Below are 16,683 nucleotides of genomic sequence, written 5' to 3' on the forward strand. Positions count from 1 at the left end.
AACATCAGTTAGGATTGTACACTTATTACATTTAATAAGTATTGGAAATGTAACAAACTGTGCACATAACACTTGTTACAAATGCAGCTTACTGGATTCAGTCTATATTGCATCAACATTTGTTCTTTTAAACTATAGAAAGCAATAATACATAAGAATTAGGCAGGAAACATAGGACTGTAGTTGCCTTTAGTAACCTCCATCAGAATTTTACATATTTGCCTTGTTCTGGAGAGCAAGTACAGTGGTGCCCCGCTTGACTAGTTTATTGCGATCACTATTGCAATCTCAAAATGATGATTGAATGGGTTTTTTTCGTTTGACAATGATCGGTTCCCTGCTTCGGGAACTGATTTTTTCCTTAACGATGATCAAAACAGCTGATTGTCAGGTTTTCAAAATGGCCGCCTGCTGTGCAAAATGGCTCCCTGCTGTGTTTTAGGACGGATTCCTTGCATTACAGGCACCAGAAAATGGCCGGCCTATGAAGGATCTTTGCTGGATGCTGAGGTATTTCGCCCATTGGAACGCATTAACTGGGTTTTAATGCATTTCAGTGGGCTTTTTACTTTCGCTTGACGACGATTTTGTTCTACAGCGATTTTGCTGGAATGGATTATCGTCAAGCGAGGCACCACTGTAGTTTGAGAGAAGTGCCTTTTGATCTTGAAAAGCCAACCACTTAATGTAACAAAATAAAATGCAACCTTGTCCCAGGTTTGGAGAAATTACTAAACTGAAGTTGAAAAACTGAAGTAGTGGAATAGAAAAGTTAATTGAAAAATACAGCATTCCAGAAGCACAATGGTACCTCAGTAAAACTGCCTGGTACAGAAAAAGGAATGTAGGTCTGTGGGGAGTACGGAATAGCACTGAAAAAGGAAACCCACTATATGTTCAATTTAGGATTAGTTGTTCTGAAAGTTATTGTCATTTAACTGTGGTTGGGGCTTGAGGTGAATTGGTTCAAGATCCATCAGAAGTTGTTTTCCTGCCGGGCACTGAATGAAATTAACCACACAGTAATGAATAAAACGTTTCCTTTAGTAAGAATGAAAGTTGTGGTTGTACAAAAGTGAATGTGTTTCTCCCTTGGTTCCAAACAGGTATGATGATTATGACTATGGTGAAATTAACCAGCTACTGGACCGCAGCTTTAAGATTTATATCAAAACTGTGGTGTGTGCACCTGAAAGGACCACAAATAGAATGTACGATAGCTTCTGGAGACAGTTCAAACACTCTGAGAAGGTGAATTCTGAATGCATGCAATCGGACTTACCAAACCAAACAGTTCACTGCTTGATGAACTATAGCGAAGTCCCCAAACACTTGTTTAAACCATGGCATTCTCAATAATCTCATATGTAAAAAAAAAATTTATGTGGTTTCTTCAATGAGCAGTATTTTTTTAAACATTAACTTAGCATGATAAAGTGAAGATAAGCTCATTTTCTTCGTTGTATTAACTGAAAACATCATTACCGAAAGTCAGTGCCCGCATGACTCTTGGATGAGGGAGCAGGGCTACATTGTATCTTCAGTTCCTATTGCAGACGACTTCTCATAGTGTGAATATACTGGACAGTATTATCACTATGCATTTTGATAGGAGGATTTTCATGGTTTACTATTGTTATTTCAAACTCATTTTAAAAGAGAAAGTTAAGCCCTGTCTGCTAAAAAGAGCTATATCCTTACAGGTATCACTACACTTACAAGCAAGAACTACTGCTATCAGATGGTTGCAGATCCAGAACCAACCAGTTCTTAAGAAATAGCTACCACCAAGCAATTGCTGGTGGTAGACTCACAGCCCAATCAGGTGCTAAACTGTGAGAACCATGTATGCAGTTTGTTCATTATGCCCTGTTCCATGGAGGCAGCCAAATACAGACTTGGCTCCTCCACAGATCCCTGCCTGGTCAAGAACTCAGCAGCAACTCTGTACAAGTTGTGGGGGTAGTCCATTATAGGAACTAGCTCGCTGCCGAAGTATTACATGCAGAAAATTTGTATGCTTTAAAGCAGGTATTTGAACTCAGCTGCGTTTTTCTTTTCCCCCCAAAGGTTCATGTCAATTTGCTTCTCATAGAAGCACGGATGCAGGCTGAACTGCTTTATGCTCTGAGAGCAATTACTCGCTACATGACCTGAAATCTTTGGCTAATGATGATGAAGATGCAGGAGGTGCTGCCTGTGAGGAGATAGAAATGAGCTTCAGAACCAGTGGTTGCCAAGTGCTATGAGATCCATTGTGCCATAACTCTTTTCTGTTTCAGTTCCTTCCCCAAGGAGATGTCACTACTGTTGCAGAGCTGTTGTAGGAGAAAGAGATGTTCAAAGATTCTCCCTGATCACTACAGCTGCTCCTGTTAGCATGAGAAACCATGATTTGTGGCAGACAAGTAGTTAATTATGCAAATCTTGTATTGTTGCAAGTAGTAAACAGAATCTGGAGCACAAAGAATTGAATAAAACATCTGCCTTTGATACAAGTGATTTTCTTAAAGAAAAGCCCTAATGCTGCTGTATTTGCTGGTGTAATGAAGATGTTAGTAATTCCAATTAAGCTTTGAGTGAAAGCAAGCAGTGCTGTTATCTGAGCCTACCTTTAATGTGTATTAAAGAAAGTCCTTGCAAGTCATTAGAAACTGAATTGTACATCACACTAATAGTTTTGATTGCAACAGAAACTTCTTGCTGTTATTTAGTTGTGTGCTACTGGCCTCAACTTGTTCACAGCTGTGTGGTTAAATCAACAGAGTGAGGAGGAGTGAGAGTTTTCAAAGCTGCTTAAGAAAGACTGCAACTATGTGAAATGCTAAATACTTGAGACCAGTGTCCTGTTTCTCCTCCCATTGTTCTTAAGAACTAGCTAAGGTGTGGGAATATTAATTTGGACCGTCAAGTAGCTTCTCACTGCACTGCTTATTTGTAGCCATGACTTGTCATTTAGCAATGGCTTGTGTAGCTAAACAGGAAATATTAAAACAAGTTTGGTATACATCTGTTCTTTGAAAATATATGGAAGCTTTTCACTGAGCATGAACTGCTCTGAAATCAGTATTACTGAATTTTTTAAATAAAACATTTTCTCTCTTGTACATTGGTATTTTTTTCAGGCACTAATATCAGCTACTGTAAAACCTAACAACAGTTGAGTATCCCCCAGCTGCTGTGTATTTGTGATTTGCATTTGAGAGGAGAGAACAAAAAGCTAAGCTGCAACCTCAACAGTTTAACAGGAAGCATCTGCCGTTTCCTCTAGTCAAAAGTACAAAATTTATGCTAAATCCACAGTTCATACACCAAATGTTCACATTTCAAATTGGTTTTGCTTAAAGTATTCCTTCCAATAGTTGCTATTTGAATTTCATTTATGAAGTCTAGTAACTTTACAAACCTTGTTCACCTGCCAGCCATGGAGCTGATTCTTATATCCTAAGAAAGCTGGTGCCATCTAACAGGTGGAGTTTCACAGAATGCACATAAACAAAGAATACTTATTTCAATATTTGAGTCATTTTTTGAAATTGTCAGTAGAACCAGGGGTTATATGTAAGCCATAGATTCTAAATCAAATGCTGGATTTATCAGTGCATTACATCCTTACTGATCTTCTTGTAAAGAGATGCCATTTAACTGGAAATTGTTTTAAAGTCCCCTTCTTATGCTAGAAATTGTATCAAACGAAAAATCTGTTTTCCCGCCTGTGTTTAAATGACTAACATTTTATGAATTTCCCTTATCTGACTCCTCATTCTTTTTCCATGAACATCAATATCACCGGCACAATTACGGTGAAACAACAGCAGACTCAAAAGCAAAAAACAAACAGCAGCAACAAAACAGCTTTAGAAAGATTGGTTCTTGTGCCTGCTTCAGAGCTGAATCATTACAGAAAAATTATAGTAATTAGTTTCCCAATTAAAGCTACATCTTAATCACATGATCTAATCAACACATGCTCAGAGTTCCAAGTAGAACAACAGTCAATCCTTACCCATCATTTAGTTATCACTATCCAAAATCGCACATCTTCTATGCAATAAAGTGAGGACAGATTTTTATTAAGTTTATCAGAAAGGTACTTAGTCCAGATGTGGTAGCTGGTTTATAAAGTAGAATCTATATACAAAATAGTCATTTTTCTTTGGATACAGCATGTTCCAAGTAGTGGGAAACAGTTTGCATAAACAGCAACTGAAGTATCCTTTATACCAAAATCCTCAACGCCCACCATAAAATGCAGTAATTAGTTAAGGGCTCAAAATTCAGCTTTGTATTTTCTGGAGAAGCTTCTGTGCCACAGGTTTGAACTCTGTTTCCCAATATATTTTGTGATAAATTCTTAAATCGCTGTCCAAACTGTAATCCAATGCCATTTCTTCATCTGCAGTGAGGGACAAGGTCCAAAACAGTCAATATTGAAAAACTACAAACCAAACCATTTCAAAATCATTTATATATGTACACTATATTGATCCTTATTGGTTGTGAGCATCTTCCACCACAGCACTCTGTTCTAGCACATGGAAGTAAACCTTAGGAGAAACTGCCAAATTTTGTCGTGGAAGCAGTCAGTGTTGTTGCTGGGCTGTGATCTCTTACCTAAAAGTTTCTCGTAGCTCCTGTACAAGCATCTGAACTAAGTCCTAAATTCACTCTATATGTTTACAGTCTGCATATAATTTAAACTAATATGAGTTACAGCAGGATGTGAAACTGGAGCAGCCCATAAGCCCATTGATTTCTCACATATTTGGACTATCAGTGGCTTATGCAGTCAGTTGTAAAATATGCATTCAGCTGCATTTACAGAAAGTGTAAGATGTCTAGCTGAGATCCCAAAGGGGGGGATATGGAAAATCAAAAAACGTGGTAAGTATTACATGGAGTAACAATACAAGTTTGGTAACTCCGACTTTGCACAGAGCTTTATCATCTGACTACTGGGCTGTCTTCAGTTCTTAAGGTGACTTTGGTGGAAACATCTGCCTTTGCTGTTGCACAAGTTTGTTTTAAGAAATTCTAGTAACTAGTTTACTTTACAGACACTGTCTGAACTGCCAGTAGTGAGAATGGTACAGAAGTCATAAGAAAGTAGGTACTGTCTGCTGAATTGTCACTTAGTGACACCTGCACTTTTGGCACCAGCAATAAAATCTACAGTTGGTGGCTTTGAGGAGTTTGGTATGCTAGATTCCCTACTGGTTTGCCTACTGCATCAAGCAAGGCAGGAAAAAAAAGCCTGACAGCCTTCCCACCAAACAATTTTTTGCCTGCTGAAAGCATCAATTTCAATAAGTAACTCTTAAGTTTCAATATTATGTGGGGAAAAAAGAAAAAGTTCTCTCTTGTGCAACTGAATTCACAATTTTCTTAGTTTCCCTTTTGTAGTCTCCCCCCTCCCCAACAAATTAAAATCACAAACATCTTAGGTTTTCTTCACAGGGAAGATGCTTCAGTTTCCCTGTAATTTCACTCACCCTGTTCTAAGCCCACTGCAAAATATTTAAGGAGGGGAAGTGGACACAACCATAAACAATATTTCAAATGTGGCTGGCAATCTTCTCTGTAGAGGTTTATTTACAAAGAGAAGAGAGGAAATTGTGGAAATAATGTAGAATACATGTATGGAGGCTTGCAACTTGGCTCTGCATGAATACCTGCAGCCTTCTCCAAGGAAGGGACCTTCACTTAGTGATACAGAACATGCAGTACACACAAAAGGCTGAGATTCAATCCTTAGCACTTTGTGTGCCTGTTTTTTTTTTAAAGGACTGTGTAGCAAATGATATGAAAAAGTTAAATTCTATAGAGGGAATAGTAATTAAAGACAATATTAGACTGCTTGAACAAATTGATGCTCCTTATATTTCTTCCATTCATTTTAAAAAGTACAGTGAGATTAACTTTTAAGCTTACCTAAAAATGATGCAAGGAGATCAAGTAGGGCATTTGAATCATCTTCTTCAAAGCAGGTCTCAGCAATACTAAAACTCTCACTATAGTTCCACAAAGTCTTGCATATTAAACAAGCCAGCTGCCAGTCTGTAGGACCAAAGTCTCTCAAACAATCAATTAACCTGTTAAAATAATTGGCAAAAAGAGTTAACTGTTCCTATGTTTGTCTTTTTGCAGCTTATCACTAAAACCAAGCAAATCTGGCTTTTTTTGCCCTTTTAAGAAAATAGGGGAGACAATGTTTTACATTTATCCTTTTCCTCTCAGGAACTTTGGAAATAATCAGCCAAATCTATATACATGGTTTTCTTCAACTCACTTTTTAATTCCTCCTTCTTCATTCAGTATAATACGCCTGGTTTTATCCACAGTAAGGTTGAGGAGAACTCCACAGGCCGAAAAGCAGACATCTTGGTGTTTGGCATCGAGCAAAGCAATCATGAACTTGTATACTACATTGCATAATGAGAAGCAGCTATTTTAGAAAACAACTCTGCTTTAAAAACCACTATACAGAATTCAGTGGATAAAACACATGGAAAGTTCAAGCATATATAATTTAGAATAAATAGCTGATACAAGCTTTGAACACTACTCTGTTACTCTTAAAGGTTTACTGTTCGGTAACATGCTGCAACAACTGAGATACTTTGCAGTTTCTTTACTATAACTAGTTTACTAACAGATCAGTCATTACCTTTATTAAGCTAACAGTTTTCTATTAACTACAGTGGTGCCTCACTAGATGATCTTAATGTGTTCCATTGAAATCACTGTCTTGTGAAAACATTGTCTAGCGAAAAGCGTTTCCCCACTGGAATGCATTGAAACCAGTTTAATGCGTTCCAATGTGGGGAAATAGTCGTCGTCCAGCGAAAATCGCCCATAGGGAAGCCATTTTGCGAAGCGCCGATCAGCTGTTTAAATCTCTGTCTTGCAAAGCATCAGTCCCGAAAACACCCGTTTTGCAAAGATCGCCCATAGGGAAGCCATTTTGCGAAGCCACCAATCAGCTGTGAAAATTGTCGGCTTGCAAAAAAAAGTCTGTGAAGCACGGACCAAATCATTGTCCAGCGAAATCCCCCATAGGAAAAACCATTTGGTGAATCGCTATAGCGATTGCAAAAAGTCAACGTCTAGCAAAAAACCCGTTTTGCGGGGTAATCATCTTGAGGTACCACTGTACATATCTGTCAGTTTAATGAGCTAGAAATGTCATTAAAATTCCCACTATTACTGTGATTTCTGCCATTAAAAAAATTCACAGTGGTCACAGCCAGGAAAATTTGTCATAGCAACTCCGGCCAAGATCACCTGTCCTGCAAAAAGCTGCCAGGCAAAGGTGGGGAAAGTGGGTAAGATGTCAGTTAGGAATCAAAGGTCCATCAGTACACTATGTTAGATTAAAATTATTCTTAAAACAGTACACTGTATACTTTCATCTGGCATCCTTGCTGGGTGATTGCAGAGCCTCTGAATCCAAATGAGAAGCCAACACTTTGTAGTTGTATGGATACTTTTAATGTACATAGCCTGATCACCTCCAGTGGGAGTAGGAACTTACCCTGTCGCTGTATAATGAAGTCACAGACTTCACGGTACTGAGAAAGATTACCAAAGACTCGAATAGCCTCCAGAATTCCATCCATATTGCTGCTTAGTAACAACTTTAGAAGCACTATGGTTCAAGAGAAGAGCAGAAAATATTTATTTACTGTATTTCAGTATATGTTTTAATGAAGAAAAGAGACAACTAGAAAACAGCAAATGCTTCAGATAAAGATGTGGTAAAAGGAGAAATTGCATTGGGGAGCAGTTTGGTATTTTCTACTTAAGACCATGACAGATAAGCTAGTAAAAACAGTTAAGCAATGGATCTAACAGCTTTGTATTTTGTATTATCCTAGCTACAAACTGAGCTAAGAAAAATGAGATGAATTAAAAGAATCATTGTTTTGTGCTACGAGATCGAAGTGTTTTTGTACCACTGGTGAGACTACGTGAAGAAATCAAAATTACAGTGGTGCCTCACTTAACGAGCGCCCCATTTAACGATGAAATCGCATAGCGATTAACTTTGCAATGTTCCCTATAGGGAAAAATCGCTTTGCGATGATCGGTACCCTGTTTCGCTTACCGATCATCGCAAAGCAATGATTTTTTAAACAGGTGATTGGCAGTTCCAAAATGGCTGCCGGGTTAAAAAAATGGCCACCCGCTGTTTTCTGGGACGGATTCCTCGCTTACCGGGCAGCGAAAATGGCCGCTGTATGGAGGATTTTCGCTTAAAGGTGAGTCTGAAGCCCATAGGAACACATTGAAGGGGTTTCAATTAATTCCTATGGGCTTTTTAATATCACATAGCGACAAAATCGCTTTGCAGCAATTTTTGCTGCACCAATTATCATCGCTATGTGAGGCACCACTGTATTTGTAAGCAAACGGGACAAATTTTGAGAGGAACTGTTCGAAACAAAACATCTGCCTCGAGACTTTAGAGCATAGCAAGTTTTTGATTTGTGGCTGTTAAGGTATATACATCTGGGACATGCTCATAAGCCACAACAAATGATCATATAATCTTTTCTGCCACCACAATTTCTTATATTTTTTCTGCTCTTAATTACAGAGGCAGGACAAATCACAAGACATACATTTAATATACTGCTACTTAATAATAATAATAATATTAATAATGTTTATTTATATTGCGCTCTATACCAGAGCACATTCTTGCTATATCTTTACCTTTCCTCTCCATTTTTCTAACCCTTCTATAATTTTCTCTTCTAAAATGTGTCCCATGATCGCACTCTTTCTTGACTTCTGGCTATTATATTCCTTGCCATTATGCCTCCTCTCCACATTTCTTTGTCCATTCTAGCTCCTTGCCTATGGGGTTGAGAAATGCTAAGCAGATAGTAACATATAATTTCTACAGCAAATTCTTAATTTAAGGCAATTTGCCTCCGAAAGTTGTATCATTTCCATTATGCCAGTGTAACTAGGCAAGAGGATTTAGCCCAATATGTGATGAGGAATCTGTTGCTAAAGATCTGTCACCTAATGCTTTTATAACTTATCATTTTAGCTTTCTCTGTAATACTGCTTTTCATATAGAGAGTGAAAGAGCACCTTTCAATTTGCATTTATTCCATTCAGCCTTGTTTAGCCTGAGCCAAGGTACAACTACAAAAGGCATATGGAAGCAAAGGCATGGACTACAACCTCCAGAATCCCCCAACTAGCATGGCAATGATAAGGTGATTCTGGAAAATGTGTTTTTAAAAGTAACTTTGGAAACTGCTCTGAAAAGAATTCAACTTGCTGTTCCAGAGACCAAGAGAGCTTTTTTTTTTTACTTATTTTCAGTTAATCAGCAAAGGCAGTTACCACAGTGAGAACACCAATGGGATTCATTTTATCAACCATTATAGAATAACCTAAACAAATGAGATAGAAATCTCTTTAATGTCAATGTCATTTCTCATCTAATAATAATAATTATGTGCAAACAATTTGTTGCTTTATAGTCATAAGAAATACTGGCCTTGATTATACAATAGAAAGATGACAGAAGGATTGATTTTTAAAATCCTTACATTCTGCAATATATAGTTTCTTCTCCTGTATTATAGAATTCTTCACATGGTAGAAAGATAAATTGTTGATTGTTGCTGTGGTATTAATAACCAGCTCCTCAGATTCGCCAACTGACTTGTATTCTGGTGAGTTAGAGAGAGAGAAAAAGAGGAGACCTAAGTCTTTTGTCAGGACACTATTAATTTATAAAGTTTAACCCAACTACAGAGATTATTATACCACAGTACATTCCAAACACTACATAAAAGAAAGACACAGAATCAAAATGTACTGTATTAACAAAGAACTGGCAATATTTCTAATTTTAACTATGTTCCTGCTTTGGACCACTCCCAAACTCTACCTAGGTGTGTCCATGTGTCTCCTTGTTCAAACAAATCCTGAACACTTGAGTTGTGAAAATGATGGGGGGTGGGGGATGTCTTCTAGATATGTCAATATCATTTCTTATTTATAAACATGGATCATTTGATTTTATCTGTCAGTCCAAATAGGCTCCCAAATTTACATACATTAAAACTAAGAACAACATTGCAGAATGTTAAGAAACTGAATACATACCAGGAAGTCTTAGTTTATATCTCACAATGAACCCACTATGTGATCTTAGGCAAATTTCCTTCAGCTCTAGAAAGAGGATTTGGAGAGCTACAGTTCAAAATAAGTACTTCTGCCAAGCTCTTTAAATCATGGGAAACGTTCTGGATGCTTGGATGTTAAGAATCCCTATTATTATTATTACAAAGGTGTACTGAACAGCAGGTGGCACTGAAACATCTAAAGGAGGCACGGTTTTCATCACCTCTTATTCTAGAGGTGATGAGCATAGATGAGATTGCTTAGCTACCAGCTGAAGTGCCTTTGCTTCTAGGAGTACAAGCTGGAGCTAGCAATAATGTCTAGAGTAATTGAGTTCATCGTCTAGGAAAAAAAACCAGATGCTGAACTTCCGGTAAGGAATAACAGGGAGGCAAGTATAATGAGCTTTTGTTTAATGGAGGTGGGGAAAGAGGAGCTGCGAGTACATAGCAGTTGGGAGAACAGCAGATGCGCTTGCTGTCAAAGATGATGATGCATGACACTGAACAGAGTGTGGAGGGGAGAGACAGACTATTAGGAGAATCACAGATATGCTGCTTTTTCATCTTGCATGTGTTAATATTAGCCTAATTATTTTAGCACTTTAGCGGGACTTAATTTAAAATATTTCACTATAAAAATGCAAATGACATCTACAGATGATACAACAGAAAGCAGTTCTTCTTACCTAGTACTGTAATAAGTAATGCCACAATCTGATGGTTAGTTGCTAGGCTTACACCTATAGTCGGATGAATGGACAAATTGGCAATCACTCGTATAAGTTTGATGAGGACATCTTCTGCTTCAGAAGGATGCTTCAGATTTTTAAATTCACCGTCATCTTTCAACAGCTTACTATTACAGTCAATTTCCCAATGAGACTGGAATAGCATTATCAGGGTGTTAATGCTGTCTTGTATCTCAAAAAATTGTTCTCGAGCCTGATTGTTCTTCGCTGTTAAATTGCCAAGAATGAAAATGATACGAACAACTAAATCCTAGAATCAAAAACAACAACAACAATCCTGCTGGAAGTTATGGTAGATAAGATTTGGGAGAAAAAAAATCTTTATTTTAAAAGTACAGTGGTGCCTCACACAACGATGTTAATTGGTTCCAAAAAAATCAACGTTGTGTGAAACATCGTTCTGTGAAACACCATTTCCCATAGGAATGAATTGAAAACCAGTTAATCCGTTCCAATTGGAACAGATTGCCATCTTTAAGTGAAAAAACCCATAGGAAACATCGCTGTGTGAAACAATGTTTCCTCCATTGGAATGTATTGAAGCCGACTCAATACATTTCAATGGCTTTGCGAAGTCCTTTTTCGCTCCTGTAAAAGTGCCTTACAGTGTTTGGAACAGGTTTTAAATGCTTGCAATCGTTAGCCCACCTCCTGAACCCTATGCAAACTTAATTTGATGTTGTTCTGAGTCGTCCTTAATTTTTAGTGATTTTTTAAATTTTCTCTCATTGGAATGCATTGGACGGAAAGTTCAATACATTCCAATGAGAGAAAATTCAAAAAATCACCAAAAATTAAAGACGACTCAGAACAACACCAAATTAAGTTTGCATAGGGTTCAGGAGGTGGGCTAACGATTGCAAGCATTTAAAACCTGTTCCAAACATTGTAAGACCCTTAAAAATGAGCGAAAACGGAAGAGCTTCAAAAGCACTGAAGCCGGCTTCAGTGCTTTTGAAGTCTTTTCCGATGTCCCTTTTCGCTCATTTTTAAGTGTCTTACAATGTTTGGAACAGGTTTTAAATGCTTGCAATTGTTAGCCCACCTCCTGAACCCTATGCAAACTTAATTTGATGTTGTTCTGAGTCCTTAATTTTTTGTTTTCCCTATTTAAATGCATTGAACTGTCCATTCAATTGATTTAAATGGGGAAAATAAAAAAATCACCAAAAATTAATGAAGACTCAGAACAAAACCAAATTAAGTTTGCACATGTTTCACAAGGTGCACTATGGAATCCAAGCATTTAAAACAGGTTTCAAACATTTTAAGACACTTTTAAATGAGCAAAAAGGGACATCGTTAAGTGAAATTCCCCCATAGAGAACATCGTTAAACGATGGGGGAAATTCCTCAAAAAAACCCATCGCTGTGTGAATTCATCGTTGTATGAAGCAATCGTTGTGCGAGGCACCACTGTATCCTATTAAATTCTATTACTCTATAAAATGAGGGAACACACCACATAATTCAATCTCATTTTACTTTTATCTTGTTATCTATTTCTGAGAACATACAGGGCTTAAAATTCTTTACAGAATCACAGATTATCTAGTACTTGTACATATTTTCAAAAAATAACATTCCAATCTAAAGCAGACATATGTAGGATATGTAGAGATAAGGCTTAAAATGTAGAATCACCATCACCATCATTTATTTATATAGTGAAATCAATTTACATGGCTCTGTACAGAAATGCTGAAGAGGTTAAATACCTCAAGGAAAATATGATGTAAAACACAAAATAGTAAATAGGAGGAGAAGGGAGGAATAATAATATAATACAAATGAACATGTAATTCTACCTTCAATAACACTGGGGTGTTGAAAACCTGTGTATAACTCTTGTGCCCCCAGAAACATAAACTCAAAGTATAAACGGCTGATTAACACGGATACACACAGACAGACTTGCCCCAACACTTCTCATTCTCCCAGTCTGCCCCAGAATCATCCCCAGCCACCACATGGTGCCACTGCCAGGACAGGTGGGGTAGTCAGGCTGCTAACATTGGACTGGCAGCTGCCACACCATCAATAACAGTAAATTGGGTAAATTCAAGACCGACAGGTTACCCACCTGTAATTGTAGTTCTTCGAGTGGACCTCTGTGATTCAGACTCTGGATAATCCATGCCTGTGTGTAGCCTCATTGGAAGATTCTAGAGCTTCTGCAATAGCAAAAAACCACACTAGAATAAGCCCCTCCCCCTTTATAAGTACCTTGGTGTCAAGACTCTCCCTTCAGTTGTGTCAATCGCAGCATTTTAATGCAGTATGGCATGACAGTAGGGAGGTTGGGATGTGTGAATCACAGAGGTCCACTCAAAGAACTACAATTACAGGTGGGTAACGTGTCATTGTTCTTCATGGCCTCTGTGAATCACACCCTGGGTGACTAGTAAGCTGTCTTACCTGGAGGCAGGATGTCACGCCAAGGTAGAGGCTAGGCCGCATCAGACTTCTGTCAGAGATAGTGCCGGATAAAAGTGGATGGCTGTGCCCATGTGGCAGAAGTGCAGACATCTGGAAGAGGTACACCACAGAGGAACGCTGTGAAAACTGTCACTGCCCTGGTAGAGTGAGGGCAGATCACCTTTGGAACTGGTTTCCAAGCAAGTTGGTATGCCAGGTGAATGGTTGAAGTGACCCACCTAGAGATAGACTGAGAAGTCACCTGACGACCTTTGGTAGGGGGTTGGTGACTGATAAAAAGGTGAGGTGAGCGCCTGAAAGGCTGGGTGTGCTGAAGGTAAAAAGTGAGGACGCTTCTAATATGCAACGTATGGAGGATTTTTTCTTGAGCCAAAAATGGTAATGGGAAGAAAGAGGGAAGGACCAGCAGTTGGGAGAGATGAAATTGAGATACGACTTTGGGGAGGAAAGAAATATCAACAGATAACTTTACTTTGTCCAGAAAAAAATGTAAATAAGGATAGTCATATCGTAAAGCTACAAAATCACTGGCTCGTCAAGTGGACGTGATAGCAGTGAGGAAAGCTGTTTTGAAGGTAAGTAGCTGGAGATCAGTTGCAGCTAAAGGCTCGAAGGGAGCCTTAGTGAGTTGTTGTAGTACAAGGGTTAATGTCCATTGTGGAGAGGGTAGATGAATATCTGGATATATATGAGTCAGACCCTTGAGAAATTGTTTTAGCATTGGATGTTTGAAAAAAATCTGCTGCTGGAGAGTTGGGTGGTTGGTAGGAAACTATCAAGGAGAGGTAAACTCTGGAGGAGAGGGAAAGACCACTAGATTTGAGATGGAGTAAGAAGCGGAGAACAGTGGAGAGTGATGGGTTGATAGGAAGAAATGATGAAGCTTCAGTGAAAGATTTAAATTTCTTCCATTTGTACAGGTAAGTCTTCCTAGTGGAGGGTTTCTTTGCTTGATGGAGAATGTCCATCAGTGAGGCGAAATCCTCCACGCTGCCAGGTGAAGGCCAGGTAAGTCTGGGTGGAGTATTTGGGAGTTGTTCTACGTGAGGAGATGTGGTAGATTATGAATGTCTGATGAGAGATTGTGGAGGATTGGGAACCAGGGTTGCCTCAGCCACCAAGGGGCTATGACAATGGAATTGGGTTTGTCTTGTTGCAGGTGGACCACAACCTTGTGGAGGAGTGGGAATGGTGGAAAGAGGTAAGTGAGGGTCTTTGGCCATCAGCCAAGAAATGCGTCTCCTTGGGAGTGTTTTCCAATTCCAGCTCGGGAGCAGTAACGTTTGCACTTTCAATTCACATGGGAGGCAAAGAGTTGGTTTGCCCCACCACTCGCAAAGACGAAGAAAAATTGATTGGTCTAATTCCCATTTGTGAACTTGAGAATTTGTATGGCTGAGGAGGTCTGCCAGGTTGTTGTCATGGCCGGCTATGTGTAAAGCTATGAGACAGATATGATGTGTCACGCACCACTCCCAGAGGTTAACTGCTAAGTATAGAAGACTTGGAGAGTGGGTGCTGCCTTGTTTGAGGATATAGTACATCGTTGTGGTATTGTTGGTTACAATCTGCACCATTTTGCCAACAAGAAGGTTTCTGAAAGCTTTGCATGCTTTTATTACTGCCAGCAGCTCCAATTCATTTAATATGTGGAACAATTTCTCTCTGTGGGACCATTTGGCATGGATTTTGAGGAACTTGCAGTGTGCTCCCCAGTCTGTGAAGCTGGCGTCAGTCGTAACCTGTATTTGTGGACATGGTTGTTGGAACGGTAATCTGATGGACAGATTGGGAGGAAAACGCCACCACTAGAGTTGGGAGGCGAGTTCTGGAGTGACCTTCAAAAGAGTGTGAGGGGAGTCTGTTAACAGGTCGAAAAGGGCAAGAAACCAAGATTGGAGAGATCTCATCTTTAGACGTACATGTCGTACAACTGATGTCATAGAGGCCATGGTGCCTAGTACGCGTTGTATGGTTAAAGCGGTTATCATAACATGAGGGGTGAAATCTTGAAGCAAGGTAATTAAATAGTGTGTTTTGTCTGTAGGGAGAAAAATGTGAGCTTGTACAGAGTCTACGAGTGCGCCTATATAGTGGACAATCTTGGTAGGCTCTAAGTTTGATTTTTGTTCATTGACAGCAAGACCGAGATTGTGAAGGAGGATAAGAGTAAAGTGAGTGTCCCGTTGAATTTTGTGACAGGAGCAAGCTACAAGGAGCAAATTGTTGATGTAGGGGAAGATGAGAATTTTTTGAAGTCTGAGGTAAGCGGCTACCAGTGCCATGCACTTGGTGAATACTCTTGGAGCAGTTGCAAGGCCAAAAGGAAGTCTTTTGAATTGGTAGGCTGGGATCCAAGTTGGAACCAAAGGAATTTTCTGTGTGAAGGATGTGTGGAAATGTGGAAATATGTGTCTCTGAGATCTATGACAGTGAACCAGTCATTTTTTCGGAGTAAGGGGAGGACTGATTTCAGGGTAACCATACAGAATTTTGTGGTAATGATGTATTTGTTGAGTTCTCTTAAGTTCAGTAAGGGGTAGAGACTGCGATCCTTTCTGGAGACCGTGAAATAGCAAGAGAAAAACCATTTGTTGTGTTGATATACTGGTTCTATGGCATCTTTGAGAAGTAAATGTTTTATTTCTTTTTGTAGGGTTTGTGACAGTGGAGTGATGATGTGTGTTGGTGAACGGAGTTGGAAGAAGTGGATGAGGTAGTAGTTTCAGATGATGGAAAGTACCCAGACATCTGTGGTGATAGACTCCCAGACAGGTGCTTCCAGAGGGCAGGATGGGTGTAATGATTTGGGATCTCAGTCAGGGCACTGTCAAACGTGATGTTTGGGCTTGCGGTCATTTCGTCTAGTGATTGGCTGTTGATGAGGTTTGTTTCTTTGATTTTTGAAGTAAGGTGTATCAGGTGCTTGCCTTTGAGGGTCACGTTGGAACTTTTAGTAGCAATTATATGGTCACCTCCATTTATCATGCTGAGGACGTTGTTGGTAGAACGGGTAGACTCCCCAACACCTCACCCTGATTTTTTCTTTTGAATGTTTTCTAAAATGTCATCAGTTTCTGCATTAAAGAGGCCTGCCCCATTGAAGGGGAGATCCTCAATGGGTGCACGGGCATCCTCAGCAAGGCTGGCTGTTCTCAACCAAGAAAAGCATCGTAGTGCTACTGAAGTTGTCATAGACTTAGCTGTAGCATCGACAGCGTGCCTAGCAGAGAGCATCTGCTGTTTGGCAATAGAGAGGTCCTCTTGCTGAAATGTTTGAGCAAGTAGCTTTTTGTCCTCTGGCAAGGATTCAACAAAAGTGGACATTTTGTCCCAAAGGA

The 16,683-nt window shown here is 39.2% G+C and overlaps 2 protein-coding genes across 6 annotated transcripts in view; one reads left to right on the forward strand and one right to left on the reverse strand.

Moving 5' to 3' along the window:
- Positions 1-3,107, forward strand: part of SESN1 (sestrin 1) — an 82,414-nt gene extending 79,307 nt beyond the window's left edge. For both annotated transcript variants that reach the window (XM_020801352.3, XM_020801353.3), the window contains 2 exons: positions 1,107-1,251; positions 2,071-3,107. In XM_020801352.3, the coding sequence (XP_020657011.2) occupies positions 1,107-1,251; positions 2,071-2,157 (232 nt within the window). In that variant the 3' untranslated portion in view covers positions 2,158-3,107. The remainder of the gene's footprint in view (positions 1-1,106; positions 1,252-2,070) is intronic.
- ARMC2 (armadillo repeat containing 2) overlaps positions 9-16,683 on the reverse strand; it is a 106,922-nt gene continuing 90,247 nt past the window's right edge. For 3 of the 4 annotated variants that reach the window (XM_078385164.1, XM_072998078.2, XM_078385166.1), the window contains 7 exons: positions 13,322-13,432; positions 10,841-11,153; positions 9,573-9,695; positions 7,535-7,648; positions 6,290-6,422; positions 5,932-6,092; positions 9-4,396 (listed from right to left, as the gene is read on the reverse strand). In XM_078385164.1, the coding sequence (XP_078241290.1) occupies positions 4,278-4,396; positions 5,932-6,092; positions 6,290-6,422; positions 7,535-7,648; positions 9,573-9,695; positions 10,841-11,153; positions 13,322-13,432 (1,074 nt within the window). In that variant the 3' untranslated portion in view covers positions 9-4,277. The remainder of the gene's footprint in view (positions 4,397-5,931; positions 6,093-6,289; positions 6,423-7,534; positions 7,649-9,572; positions 9,696-10,840; positions 11,154-13,321; positions 13,433-16,683) is intronic. The other variant, XM_020801351.3, reaches the window with a different exon arrangement.

The sequence above is a fragment of the Pogona vitticeps genome, chromosome 1, assembly GCF_051106095.1.
Source record: "Pogona vitticeps strain Pit_001003342236 chromosome 1, PviZW2.1, whole genome shotgun sequence".
In the NCBI taxonomy this organism is placed as follows: Eukaryota; Metazoa; Chordata; class Lepidosauria; order Squamata; family Agamidae; genus Pogona; species Pogona vitticeps.